Source organism: Ornithorhynchus anatinus, chromosome 11 (assembly GCF_004115215.2).
Source record: "Ornithorhynchus anatinus isolate Pmale09 chromosome 11, mOrnAna1.pri.v4, whole genome shotgun sequence".
Taxonomy (NCBI): Eukaryota; Metazoa; Chordata; class Mammalia; order Monotremata; family Ornithorhynchidae; genus Ornithorhynchus; species Ornithorhynchus anatinus.
The window spans coordinates 30,517,951-30,532,099 of NC_041738.1; the positions used below are offsets into that span (position 1 = coordinate 30,517,951).

Genomic DNA, 14,149 nt, shown 5'->3' on the forward strand with positions numbered 1-14,149 from the left:
GCTTAGAATAGTGCTCTGCACATAGCTCTTAAAAATACCAACATTATTATTATTAGTAAGTGCTCAGTAAATACTACTGAATGAATGAGTGAAAGGAATGAATGAATACAGCCAGTGCAGGGGTGGGCCCTGAAAGGATTTGATTAGATTATAAGCCCATCATTGGGCATGGACTGTATCTGTTGCCGATTTGTCCATTCCAAGCGCTTAGTCCAGTGCTCTGCACATAGTAAGCCCTCAATAAATACTATTGAATGAAAAGAAGCATAAGCAGTGTGTGTCGGTGGAAAGAGCCCGGGCTTGGGAGCCAGAGGTCATGGGTTCGAATCCCAGCTCTGCCATTTGTCAGCTGTGTGACTGGGGGCAAGTCACTTAACTTCTTTGTGCCTCAGTTACTTCATCTGTAAAATGGGGATTAACTGTGAGCCTCACGTGGGACAACCTGATTACCCTGTATCTAACCCAGTGCTTAGAACAGTGCTGTGCACATAGTAAGCGCTTAACAAATACCAACATTATTATTAAGACTGTGAGCCTCATGTGGGACAACCTGATTACTGTGTATCTTCCCCAGCGCTTAGAACAGTGCTGTGCACATAGTAAGCGCTTAACAAATACCAACATTATTATTATTATTAAGACTGTGAGCCTCATGTGGGACAACCTGATTACTGTGTGTCTACCCCAGCGCTTAGAACAGTGCTCTGCACATAGTAAATGCTTAACAAATACCAACATTGTTATTATTATTAAAACTGTGAGCCTCATGTGGGACAACCTGATTACTGTGTGTCTACCCCAGCGCTTAGAACAGTGCTCTGCACATAGTAAATGCTTAACAAATACCAACATTGTTATTATTATTAAGACTGTGAGCTTCATGTGGGACAACCTGATTACTGTGTGTCTACCCCAGCGCTTAGAACAGTGCTCTGCACATAGTAAACGCTTAACACATACCAACATTATTATTATGACTATTGAATGAATGAATGAATGGAGGCGGTGCAGGGGCGGGCCCTGGAAGGGGCTGTAGGGAGGAAGAACCCCGTCCCGCGCCTGCGCGCCAGGCCGATGACGTCAGGCGGAGCCCGGGCGGGCGACGGAGGCGTTCTGTCCCCCGCGGCGCCCCGTAGGCGTCCGTCGCCATGGAGCGGCGCGGCCGCCCGAGAGGCGTGAGGGAGGAGAAGGGCCGGTGCGGCGCGGCCGGGCCCGGGGACCCGCTGGCCGTGCGGGAGGCCACGCAGACATCTTCTCCGCAGCCGCCGGGGCAGGAGCCGCGCCGGCACGTCCACGACCACCGAGCCCAGGTCGCCGCCGCCCTCGGGGAAAGACCGGGCGGTGACGTCACATCCTGCCCCGCCCCGGCGGGGGAGGGGGGAGGGGGGAGGGGCGGCCGTTGGCCTTGGGCCGTCTGACGCCCCCTCAGCCTCCGCTCCTTCCCTTTCTTCATCCAACCGTTCGTTCATTCAAGAGTATCTGGTGAGCGCTTACTCTGTGCACAGCACTGGGCTAAGCGCTTCGAATGGACAAGTCGGCACACATTCATTCAACAGTATTTACTGAGCGCTTACTCTGTGCAGAGCACTGGGCTAAGCTCTTGGAATGGACAAATCGGCAACAGATATTCAGTAATATTTAGTGAGCACTTACTCTGCGCAGAGCACTGGGCTAAGCGCTTCGAATGGACAAATCGGCAACAGATATTCATTCATTCAATAGTATTTAGTGAGCGCTTACTCTGCGCAGAGCACTGGGCTAAGCGCTTCGAATGGACAAATTGGCAACACATATTCATTCAATAATATTTAGTGAGCGCTTACTGTGTGCAGAGCACTGGGCTAAGCGCTTCGAATGGACAAATTGGCAACACATATTCATTCAATAATATTTAGTGAGCGCTTACTGTGTGCAGAGCACTGGGCTAAGCGCTTCGAATGGACAAATTGGCAACACATATTCATTCATTCAATAGTATTTACTGAGCGCTTACAATGTGCAGAGCACTGGACTGAGCGCTTCGAATGGACAAATCGGCAACAGATATTCATTCAATAGTATTTACTGAACGCTTACTGTGTGCAGAGCACTGGACTAAGCGCTTGGAATGGACAAATCGGTAACAGAGACAGTCCCTGCCCTTTGACGGGTTTACAGTCTAATCGGGGGAGACAGACAGGCAAAAACAATAGCAATAAATAGTCAAGGGGATGAACATCTCATTAAAACAATAGCAATAAATAGAATCAAGGTGATGTACATCTCATTAACAAAATAAATAGGGTAATGAAATTCTCTACAAATGAGAGGACGAGCACGGTGCTGAGGGGAAGGGAGAGGGGGAGGAGCAGAGGGAAAGGGGGGAAAAGAGGGATTAGTTGAGGAGAGGTGAAAGGGGGGTAGGGGGGAGCAAACGGAAAAGGGGAGCTCCGTCTTGGAAGGCTTCCTGGAGGAGGTGAGCTCTCAGTAGGGCTTTGAAGAGGGGAAGAGAATTAGTTTGGTGGAGGTGAGGAGGGAGGGCGCACCAGGACGTATTCATTGCAGCGCGGCTCAGTGGAAAGAGGCCGGGCTGGCGAGTCAGAAGGTCATGGGTTCAAATGCCGACTCCGCCACTTGTCAGCTGGGTGACTTTGGGCCAGTCCCTTCACTTCTCTGGGCCTCAGTTACCCCATCTGGAAAATGGGGACGAAGGCTGTGAGCCCCACGTGGGACAACCTTGTGCCACTTGTCAGCTGTGTGACTGGGGACCAGTCCCTTCACTTCTCTGTCCCTCAGTGACCTCATCTGGAAAATGGGGATGAAGACCCTGAGCCCCACGTGGGACAACCTGATTCCCCTGTATTTACCCCAGGACTTAGAACAGTGCTCTGCACATAGTAAGCACTTAAATAACATTATTATTATTATTATTATTATTATTATTATTATTATTGAGCGCTTACTGTGTGCAAAGCACTGTACTAAGCACTTACCTTCTTCCATTCTCCCCTCTCCCAACTCCCATTCCCCCCACTCTCACCCCCCATTCTCTCCCATTCCTCCTCTCATTTCTCTCCTCTTTCATTTCTCTCCTCTCCCATTTCTCCTCCCTTATTTCTCCCCTGTCTTATTTCTTTCTTCTCTCATTCTCCCCTCTTCCCTCTCCCATGCACCCCTCTCCCATTCTTCCCTCTCCCATTTCTCCCTTTCCCATTCTCCCCTCTCCCTTTTCTCCCCTGTCCCATTCTCCCCTCTCTTATTTCTCCCCTCTCCCATTCTCCCCTCTCCCACTTCTCCCCTCTCTTACTTCTCCCGTCTCCCAATTCCCTCCTCTCTTACTTCTCTCTTCTCCCATTTTCTCCTCTCCAACTTCTCCCTCCTCCCATTTCTCCCCTCTTTCCATTCTCCCCTCTTCCACTCCCACTTCCCTCTCCCTCACATTCTCCCTCTCCTCTTCTCCTTTTTCTCTCTCCCCTCCAGCTTTTGAACTCCTCCCTCCCCCCCGGCCCCAAATCGTGGGGTTTAAAGAAGGGCCCAACTGAAACCCCGCACTTCATCTGGGAGCAGACTGAGGGTGGGGATGAGCAGCACTTCCCTCCCCGGCCCCGGCCGGCCCACCTGGGCAGGGGCACCATGGCAGCCCAAAGGTCTGGAACAATGAGGAATACCCTGCAGCCCACTTCTGCCAACTAGTACAAAATACCACAAGCCTTGTTCTGGCAGCTTTTGTTTCAGCCTTTTCTAATTTATTTTCGCTCCTCATTGAACCCCAAAGCATAGATTTCCACTGCGAGGCAGAGAGCAAATGAAAAACAGCCACAAGTGGCTCCCAAACTACCATTTGGCCCACCCTTGCAATTTCATCAAAGCAATTTTTTCCGTTTCCAAAATAAAAATAATAATTTTGGTATTTAAGTCCTTCCTTTGTGCCAAGCCCTGTTCTAAACTCTGGGTAGATACAGTTTGTCCCAAGTGGAGCTCACAGTTTTAATCCCCATTTTCCAGATAAGGTAAGTGAGGCACAGAGAAGTTAAGTGACTTGCCCAAAGAACCACACCTAAGTGGCGGTGGGCGATTAGAACCCACGACCTCTGACACCTAAACCTGTGCTCTTTCCACTGAGTCACGCTGCTTCTCTAAAAAAAGATACTAAAGATTCTTGCCGGACATCCACTTATTTGAATTCTAATTAGATTACCCAGACTAAGGTCGATTCAGCTATCTGGTGTTCAGATAATGGGATTTTTTGCCAAATTTGCCTGTGTAGGTGCAAATTAGTGTATTTTTATACTCCCCCTGATGGCTCAACGTGTCAACTCGGTGAATACTTTCATTGCACAATTAACATGTCTTTCTCTTCACTTTCAGATCCCCTTTAAAATTTTAAAAGGACACAAACATGTTGTGAGCTCCTGCCATTTCTGCTTTGAAGATAACAAAATTATCTCTAGCTCCTTCGACCGAACTGTGAAACTGTGGGTATGTTGTGTGGAACAGAAGAGTGAATCGAATCCGCTGATGACCGAGGGCAAAATACGTTTGTGAACATGAGAGTTTAGGAATAGCTTAATCATTAATTCTATAAATTTACAGGTTATATGCACATTGATACCACAGCTCCTTGCAAGGAGGTAGCTTCTGAAATAGAAAAGTCTTGGGAATGAAACTAATCCATTTGTACAAAATAGAAAGAAGTGACTAAAAAACAAAAATAAAATTGAAAACAGAAAATTATCCACTTAACATAAACACCCATGTTATCAGGGGAGACACATTAGAACCTGAAGGAACTTCAAAACTAAATAGGCATCCCCACTAACCTGATTTTGACTGTTCCATTGATATTTACTGTAAAATAACTGTCGACCTTGATTGGCCATAAAACAAGATCTAAATCAAGATGGTCAATAATTAAGACAATACTAGGGAGCAGAATGGCTTACTGAAAAAAGTACTGGCCAGGAAGTCAGAGGACCTAGATTCTAATTTCTATTCTGCCACTTGCCTGCTTTGGGGCCTTGGGCAAATCACTTAAATTCTCAGTTCTGCAGTTTCCTCATCTGTATAATGGGGATTCAATACCTGTTCTCCCTCCTTTCATTCATTCATTCAATAGTATTTATTGAGCACTTACTATGTACAGAGCACTGGACTAAGCACTTGGAATGTACAATTTGGCAACAGTTAGAGACAATCCCTGCGCAATGACGGTTAGACTGTGAGTCCCATATGGCAGGGACTGTATCCAATCTCATTATCTTGTATCTACCCCAGGGCTGAATCCAGTGCTTGGTACATAGTAGGTGCTTAAATTAATACCATAATTATAATAATTGCAGTCCTATTTTTTCTATTCAATAATCCTATAAAAGTATATATCCCAAGCTTTTATAGATGAGCAAAGTCAATGTTTTCTGTGCCGTCATGATGTCGATTAATTTATTTCTGGTGAATCTTCTGAAGAAGATGTGCTCCATCCAGGGCAAACTTACAGGATGTTTGTTAGGCTTTGCCTGAAAGCATCTTCCATAATGTTAAGAATATTTGAAAAACCCATGCTTGCCTTCATTTTGCAGAGTTTATGCTGCCTATAACTTTGTATTGAAAAATAATTTCCACATTTTATATTACTAAACCAACAATATTATAAAAGTAATTTTTTGATTATTCATGATCAGAATCAAGGAGAAAGAGGAATTGTTTTCCTATACACAAACTATTTTCCTGTATCTCTAACCCAGGGTGGGTTACTGAGGAGGCTGAGGTTGCTTATGTCCTTCCCACTGCAAGACTCAGTTGGGACTGAAGCCCCAGGATTCATTCATTCATTCAAAGGTATTTATTGAGGGCTTATTGTGTATAGAGCACTGTGCTAAGCACTTGTGAAAGTACAATAAAATAATAAGCAGACACTTCCCTGCCCACAACAAGCTTACAGGCTGGGGGGGGGCAAACATTAATATAAATAAATTACAGATGGATACATAGTGCTGAAGGGCTGGGAAGAGGGATGAATAAAAGGAGCAAGTTAGGGTGACACAGAAGGGAGTGGGAGAAAAAGAAAGGAGGGCTTAGTCAGGGAAGGCCTCTAGGAGGAGATGTGCCTTCAATAAGGCTTTGAAAAGGGGGAAAGTAATTATCCGGTTTGAGGAGGAAAGGCATTCCAGGCCAGAGGCAGGACATGGGTGAATGGTCGGCTGTGAGATAGACGAGATCGAGGAACAGTGAGAAGGTTGTCATTAAAGGAGCGAAATGTGCGGGCTGGGTTGTAGTACGAGAGTAATAGAGGTGAGGTCAAGGTGATTGAGTGCTTTGAGGCCAAAGGTGAGGAGTTTTTGTTCAATGCAGAGGTGGATGGGCAACCATTGGAGTTTCTTGAGGAGTGGGGAAACTTATCCTAAACGTTTCTGTAGAAAAATGATTGGGCAGCAGACTAATGTATGGACTGGAGTAGGGAGAGACAGGAAGCTGGTCAGCAAGGAAGGATGAAGTGAAGAGACCCCGCATGTGTGACCTGTGAGGCAACAGCAGAGTGCGAGACCGAGGATGCGCTGACACTGCTTGTGTCCTTTCCCAGGCAAGGAGGAGAGGAAGGGTGAGCTGTGGTTTTTAGATGGTTTCAAGTGAGCCTCAACACCTCTTCCTCCCTACTGGGCCTGGGTCTTGAATGATATGCAGAGCTGTGCTCCTGTTTGTTGGGCAATTGGCATCATCTATTATGGGCCAAATTGATACCATGGATTCATTCATTCACTCATATTTATTGAGTGCTTACTGTGTGGATAACCCATTGCCAATTTGTACTATGTAAAATTACGTCAGTAAAAAGATTTTGAAAGTCTATTTTTTCATACTATTTGTAAAGATAATTCCCAGCATTTGATTACCCTGGCACATGCCCTAATTGACAGAGAGGAACTGGAAAGCAGGTTCCATTCGGTTGGTCTGCAGAGTAGACACTCAACATAGAGTACTAATTAACTGATCGACTGATTAATGAATGCTCGCTGGCACATGAGGAAGCCCGGATTCCGTCCTGCCAACCGAGAGTTCCGTGTTCCGTGACTGAATGGCAGAAATATATTTTCGAGGAGTGACCCTGCCATTACCAAAGGGCTACAAGAGTCCCCTCACTGCTGATCTCTGGGCTCTGCATTATTGAGGAACCTTACTCTCTGCTATTACCTTCCACCTGCTCCTCCTCTTCCCCTCTCCTTGCCTCCTGAAGTTTTGTAACAGGCTCAGACCCAGGAATCAAAACTCCGAGGAACTTTTCTCTTGAAAAGAAGCAGTGGTTTCTTTTTGTCATTGAAATTCACATTTTAATATAGCATTCTAGAAGTCAAGTCAGGGCTGAAATAGGCTCTAGGAAGTCAAAAGATCTCAGTAGGAGGCAGTGAACGTGAGGAAAGTTTTTATTGACTGTAGGGTCCTTGTGGGCAGGGATCATGGTTATGAGCTCTACTGTGGCATTTCCAAGGGCTTAGTATAGTGCTCTGCACACAGTAAGCTTTCAATATATACCATGATTGATCTTTATTTGAGAACTTTTTCTCAAACTGTAAGCGTTGGGCAGTTGGCTGAGCTTCTTTATTGCCTAATTTCCTGTTTTAAAATAGGGAGGGATGAATATTTTGAACTAAAATGGGTTGTGCAATGGCCAATTAAAATAGCGCCCTTGCCTTTTTATTTCAATGAATAAAAAATGAACAGTTCATTTCTTATCATACCTTTCTCAACAGAAACTACAATATTCTCCATAAAATTTAGCAACATTCTCTACTTTGGGACAGTATCTCTTTTGTCACCAGACAGCACACTAGTCATTTTGAAGTAAATCTACTGTTGCATTACAGGAAAGATTATTTTGAAAAATAGAAGCAACAGATAAGAAGCAGTGTTGTGACTGCAAGAAAAATTGAGTAAGGTTTTGTTGGCTCCCTAGTTTTACTCCCGCAAGGTCACATCTTTATTGTATTTTACTATTTTAGTAGTATTTTTCTGTATTGATTGCTGATTTTTCTTTGGTTTCTTTCTTGCATTTGATAGATGTATAAAAATTCCTTGGTTTTTTTCAAGTGAAGTAAATACCCTTCCTTTCATCAGCTTAGATTTGGTACCAACTATATTCATTCAAAAAGAAAAACATTAATTTTCATGTTTGAAATACTGTATCCTTTCTTTTTACAGGCTCCGATAAAGTGCTTATTGATTGTGTCTCTCAATTTATTTAAGGATGCTGCTACAGGTGTTAATATTAATGATTTTGAAGAAAAACATACAGCACCTATTTCAGGGTGCAGTCTGTCAGCAGATAGCAAAAGGTGACCTTTCACTTGCATTTTATAGGTCAATAAAGAATAGAAAATGAAATTGAAATTGCTTTAATGGCACATTAATGACATTCATTTTTACAACAAGGGGAGAAATACTGGTCAATTTAACAGGTCTTATGTATCAAATTATCTTTAAAAATATTTTTACATGTGTATATATACACACACATATATATATGTATATATTTATGTGTGCATATATATATGCACACGCACCCTTGGATTAATTGAAATCGGTCCTAAAGTTTTCAATTAATTGAATTCTTGGAACTCACACAAATAAAATTGCCTTTAAGCAACCAACTGGAGAGTTAATTTGACTATTATAAATGAATCCATTTTAATAAGCAATGGCTGTACTTTAATGAAGAAGTGTTATGGAGTTTATTTAGAGGAGAAGCATTTATTGCAATCAAAAATGAACAGGATGGGAAGAGAAAAATTTCTAACACTATTTCACTGTAAGATGGCATCTTCTATGTTTTTAGGCTTGTTATCGGATTTGAGGCTATATTTCTTTAGAGTTGATTCATTCTGTGTGGCCTGGTGGATAGAGCATGGGTGTCAGAGGGATCTGAGTTCTAATCCCTCCTTTGTCATATTTCTGCTGTTGTGACCTTGGGCAAAACACTTCACTTCTCTGTGCCTTAGTTCCCTCAACTATAAAATGGGGATTAAGACTGTGAGCCTTGTGTGGAACAGGGACTCTGTCAACCCAATTATCTTTTATCTTCCCCAGCACTTAGAACAGTGCCGGGCACATAGTAAGTGCTTAACAAGTATCTCAATTATTATTATGTTTATATTATAAATACTATTTTTCTATTACATTCGAATTATAAACACAATATTACTATACAATGCACAATATACTTATATAACATTAATAAGCATGGTGCATCATTTATTATTTTAATAAACTATTGTTATTATTATAATTCCTCACCTCTAAAGGAAAGATGTTTCTTGTGGTTTATTCCTAAGTGATTTAAGCATGATCGAGTGGAAAAGAACACATGCTTGGGAGTCTGGAGATCTGGGTTTTACTCCCGACTCTACACTTGACTGCTCTGTGATCTTGGGTAAATCACTCAACTTCTGTGAGCTTCAGTTTTCTCACCAGTAAAATGTGGATAAAACACCTGTTTTCCCTCCCTCAAAGATTGTTAGCCCCATGACTATCTTGTATCTATCCCAGTTATTAGCGTATCTATCCCAGTTATTAGCACATAGTAAGTGCTAATATATACCGTCATTATTATAAAGTGTCTTGCACTCATAGAGGAAGTGTCGGATATAATTCCAGGTTTGGAGTATGCTGTTTCTGATGAGTATGTTGTATCTAAGGGTTTTAGTCTCAATATCGCTGATTAGATATAATTTCAGATGACAAAAAGCAAGCTGGAAGCTTCAGCAAAAATCACTACCCTATTGAGCCATTCCTGCATCAGGTATATTTAGCTTCTTTACAGGGAAAAAAAAAATTAAGGCAAATCTCTTAAACCACTGCCAGTAAAACAAATACATATTGAAGCTGAAAATGGAATGATTTTTGTGTGAAGTATAGAATCTAATTTAAAAATAGGCAAAAATTGTTTTAGAACAGACACTATATCCCAAAAGGCTATAACTACAAAGTAACTTAGATTGATGGAAGATCAGATAATGGCATTATTGCTTTTTAGATTAATTTTTTTCTAATATGTTTTTAAAAGTTTTCAAATGAGCAAATATGAAGAAAATGGCAAACAACAGCTCTACTGAAACAGTCAAAACTGGACGTGCAAGTCATTACGATGAGAGAAATATGGCTTTTTCTATGACAGAGAATATAAGGTCTTGTTTAATGTGCAAATATTTTGAAGAAACTGTGGGAGAGAAATATTTATGTGAATCTTCTTTTAACAGGAACCTGCCCATTTCTCATAAAGTTTATGGAATGGCTTTGTGGGTAATGAGCCTTTGTGTTTGTGCATCGAAGCATCAGTGGTTGGTTACCCAGCAACATCCCAAGCCAAAAATGGCAAAATGAAGGGACCAGGAAGCCTCATTCAGAATGGCAAATATGCCGTAATTGCTTTAAGCCTCTTCTAAAGTTAGTAATAATTAAGAAATGAAGAAGAATTACATTGAATCACAATGAAAGCTCCTGCTCTACATAAAAATTTACATTTGGGGAACTACAAAAACGACTTCCTGAGTTATGCTCTTTCGAAAGGTCACAACATGATTTGAAATCTGACCAACCAAGCAAAATATTTACTCTTGAATTATAAAAAGCATCAAAGGATTAAGGACATATTTTAGTTATGAGCATGTTAATTTATTTCATTTTCAGGGTCATTACATCATCCTACGACAAAACAATAAAGGCTTGGGATGTGGAAACCGGAAAAATGTTGGTATGCATTGATATTTAAAATTTTCTTCTTTGCGTATTAGCATTTATGTGGAGATTTTGAAGCATAGTAATGACAGAACACTTCCTCTAAAAGCAAAATGAGCATGAATTAGTGGCTAGTGATACTGTGTTTCTCTGATGTTGATCTTCCCCCTCCAGAGACTGTTCAGATAATCCACATAATTACTCTTATTCCACTGGAGAGCCATGGACAAGGCAATCTGTCTCATTCAACTGTTGGGAATTGCAACTGAGAAAAATCAGTAGGAGTGGCTAATGCTTGTCAGTAGCATTTTTATGTCACATCTTTAAAAATGCTAAATGGAGCTAGTGAAGACGAGGTAGGGGGTCTGTATCCTAGACTGTGAGGCACAGAAGCCTGAGATAGCATCTGTCAATCAAGTCACCAGGGGCTCAGCATCTAGCACAATGCTTGGCACATAGTAAGCCCTGAACAAATGCCACAGGTTTTTTTTTTTTATAATAATACCTCCCAACTAGTCTAGGGTAGGCATTTTGAAAGTGCCTTTCTGTGGTGTGATGCTGCACTGCAATTTGGGGAGCTCAGGGCTAATAATGTTCTTATGTAATCAATCACTCAATCATATTTTTTGAGGATTAGGCTGCTGGATCACAAGCTGTCTTTGGATGAGAGCTGAGTGATTCCAAATCCTCCAGTCAGAGGTTTGATTATAAACTGGCAAGTGAGTTAGGTTTTGAGAAGGCTAGGGAATACCAGCCCCTTTGAGCCATGGGGTTAATAGTCCATAGTCTCTTCGCTATAATTCTCCCGCCAGCCAGTTTAAAGCAAAGCAGCGTGCCCTAGTGGATAGAGCATGGGCCTGCGAGTCAGAAGGACCTGGTTTCTAATTCCAGCTCCGCCATTTGTCTGCTGTGTGACCTTGGACAAGTCACTTCACTCTCTGTGCCTTGGTTGCCTCATCTGGAAAGCGGGGATTAAAACCTTGAGCCCCAAATGGGACATGGACTGTGTCCATTCTGATTAGCATGTTTCCACCCCAGCACTTAGAACAGTTCCAGTGCCAGCAGGTCAAGAGGGGGAACCACCATCTTGGCTCCACCTCTATCTACACCACCCCACTGTTCTGGCCCCAAGAGATGGAGTGGGCAAACTACAGCTATACCCTGCCCCCAAAACTGTGGGGGTGAAAAGCTAAAGGTGTTGACCCCGTAGTGCTGTGAAGTGGGTTTCTCTTCACACCTCACCATCGACTTCCTGTGTCCCTCTACATTAAGCAAAATCTCACACTTGGCTTGAAATCTGTCCACCAGCTCTCCTCATTATATGTTATCTGCTACTATCAGAGAAGCAGCGTGGCTCAGTGGAAACAGCCCGGGCTTGGGAGTCAGAGGTCGTGAGTTCTAATTCCGACTCCACCACCTGTTAGCTGTGTGACTGTGGGCAAGTCTCTTCACTGGGCCTCAGTTCCCTCATCTGTAAAATGGGGATGAAGACTGTGAGCCCCACAGGGGACAACCTGATTACCCTATATCTACCCCAGCGCTTAGAATAGTGCTCGGCACATAGTAAGCGCTTAACAAATACCAACATTGTTATTATTATTAGTAGTACGGAGCTCTGCACACCAGCTCTCCCCATTATACATATACATATATATGTCTGCTTAGTACAGTACTCTCCACAAAGTAAGCACTCAACAAATACCATTGACTGACTCTTCACCCACTATTCCCCAACTCAATCAAATACGATTATTCATTCTATTGATTAATAGTTTGAGTCAAGTTTAGGGGTACTCCATTCTGACCCCAACTTTGGGAAGGGGATTACAAATTCCTTCTCCCATCTCCTTTAATGCTTGTTCAGATTAACCTCTAATCATTCCTTCTCTGCTCAGGCATGACAACTCCTTTGCTCAGTCTTTGCAGGGAAAGAAAGGGGCTGTTCAGCCTGTACCACGTTTGAAGTGTGTGCTCTTCTCAATCAATCAATCAATGGTGTGTTTGGAGAATGCAGTACGGTAGAGTTGGTAGACCTGATCCCAGCCCTCAAAGAATTTACAATCCAGTGGTGAGGACAGACAGGAAAATCAGTTGCAAGAAAGGTAAACAGCAGAGTTTAAGGATAGGAGCTATATAAGTGCTGTGAGGGTGAGGTGAATATCAAAGTGCTTAGGGGGTTGCAGGCTTAAGTGCGTAGATGACATGAGAGGGAGAATAGGGTGGGGAGGTGAGAGGTTAGTCAGGGAAGACTTTTCGGAGAAGATATGATTTTAGTAAGAGCTTTGAAGATGGGAAGAGTGGTGGCCTGTTGGATATGAAGTGGGAGGGAGTTCTGGGTAGGAAGGAGGATGTGAGCAAGGGGTCAACGTCTCTAGGCTCCCCTCTGCGGTGAGCGAGAGTGACTCTGATATCATTGGGGAGCAATCCCCGGGCGGGGCTCTCGACAGCCTGAAGACTCTAAGCTCATCTCTAGACAGTACGATCGTTTTAAGCAGGGAAAGTATCTACCAACTCTGTTGCACTGTACCCTCCCAAGCACTTAACATAGTGCTCTGCACACAGTAACATTCAATAGATACCATTGATATCGATGACGAGAGAGAGGAGAGCAAGGCAAAGTGAGAAGGTTGGAGTTAGAGGAGCGAAACATGTGGACTGGGTTATAGGGGAGAGGAGCGAGGATAGATAGGAGGGAGAGAGCTGATCGAATGCCTTAAAGCTGGTGGTGAGGTCTTTCTGTTCGATGGGTGGCACTTGCTCGATGGCACACCCCAGTGGGTAACCAGGCAGCGGGTGCTGAAGGAGGCATCCGACTGCAGTCCAGGTCCTATGGGTGGAGTGAAATGGGCGAGGCAGGGTTGCGGCTGCTGGTGACCAGGAGTCCACAGTGACCGGAATGGGGGCCTGGGTATCAGAGAACCCAGTAGGTGGGTGCTCTAGTCCCTCATCGTCCTTAAGAAACACCACCCCCGCTACCACCTCCATCCCAGGATGGCCATCCGGACTTTGCCCTTTCACCAGACCTGAGTTCTAGCCAATTCCCGTTTACTTTCAGCACTGAATAGGCCATGGATTATGAGTTTACTAAACTCACTTCAGCCACACACTGATTAAACCCTCACCATCAGTAACCTTATCTTCAGACCTAAAGGGCAGATATACATATATAGTGTTAAAAGGATTTCATCAGTTGGCCTAAAGGCATTTGCATTTCCCTTCAGTTAAATGTCACTCTGAGAGAGAGAGAGTAGTGGAGGGAGAATGCTGAGATATGCATTCATTAAATTTGGGGAGGCAATTTGCATCTTTGAAACTCATTTCCTGCATATAGGAAAGGAGACACAATTCATTCACAGAGCTGCAACGGTTGCTCAGCTTTAGATCATGTTTTAACTGAGAACTTTCTCGTTTTGAGGGTGGAGGGAGGAGCACACTAGGGAAGTGTGGT

At 43.3% G+C, this 14,149-nt stretch overlaps 1 protein-coding gene across 4 annotated transcripts in view; it reads left to right on the plus strand.

The window, feature by feature from the left end:
• The first annotated feature begins 1,130 nt into the window (after nt 1-1,130).
• The window catches only part of WDR88 (WD repeat domain 88), a 38,440-nt gene continuing 25,421 nt past the window's right edge, over nt 1,131-14,149 (plus strand). For 3 of the 4 annotated variants that reach the window (XR_003762944.2, XM_007671498.3, XM_039913551.1), the window contains exons 1-4: nt 1,131-1,310; nt 4,348-4,458; nt 8,170-8,303; nt 10,654-10,717. Coding sequence is in view for 3 of the 4 variants with exons in the window: in XM_007671498.3 (XP_007669688.1) it covers nt 1,149-1,310; nt 4,348-4,458; nt 8,170-8,303; nt 10,654-10,717 (471 nt within the window). In the remaining variant the exon portion in view is untranslated. The remainder of the gene's footprint in view (nt 1,311-4,347; nt 4,459-8,169; nt 8,304-10,653; nt 10,718-14,149) is intronic. The other variant, XM_007671499.3, reaches the window with a different exon arrangement.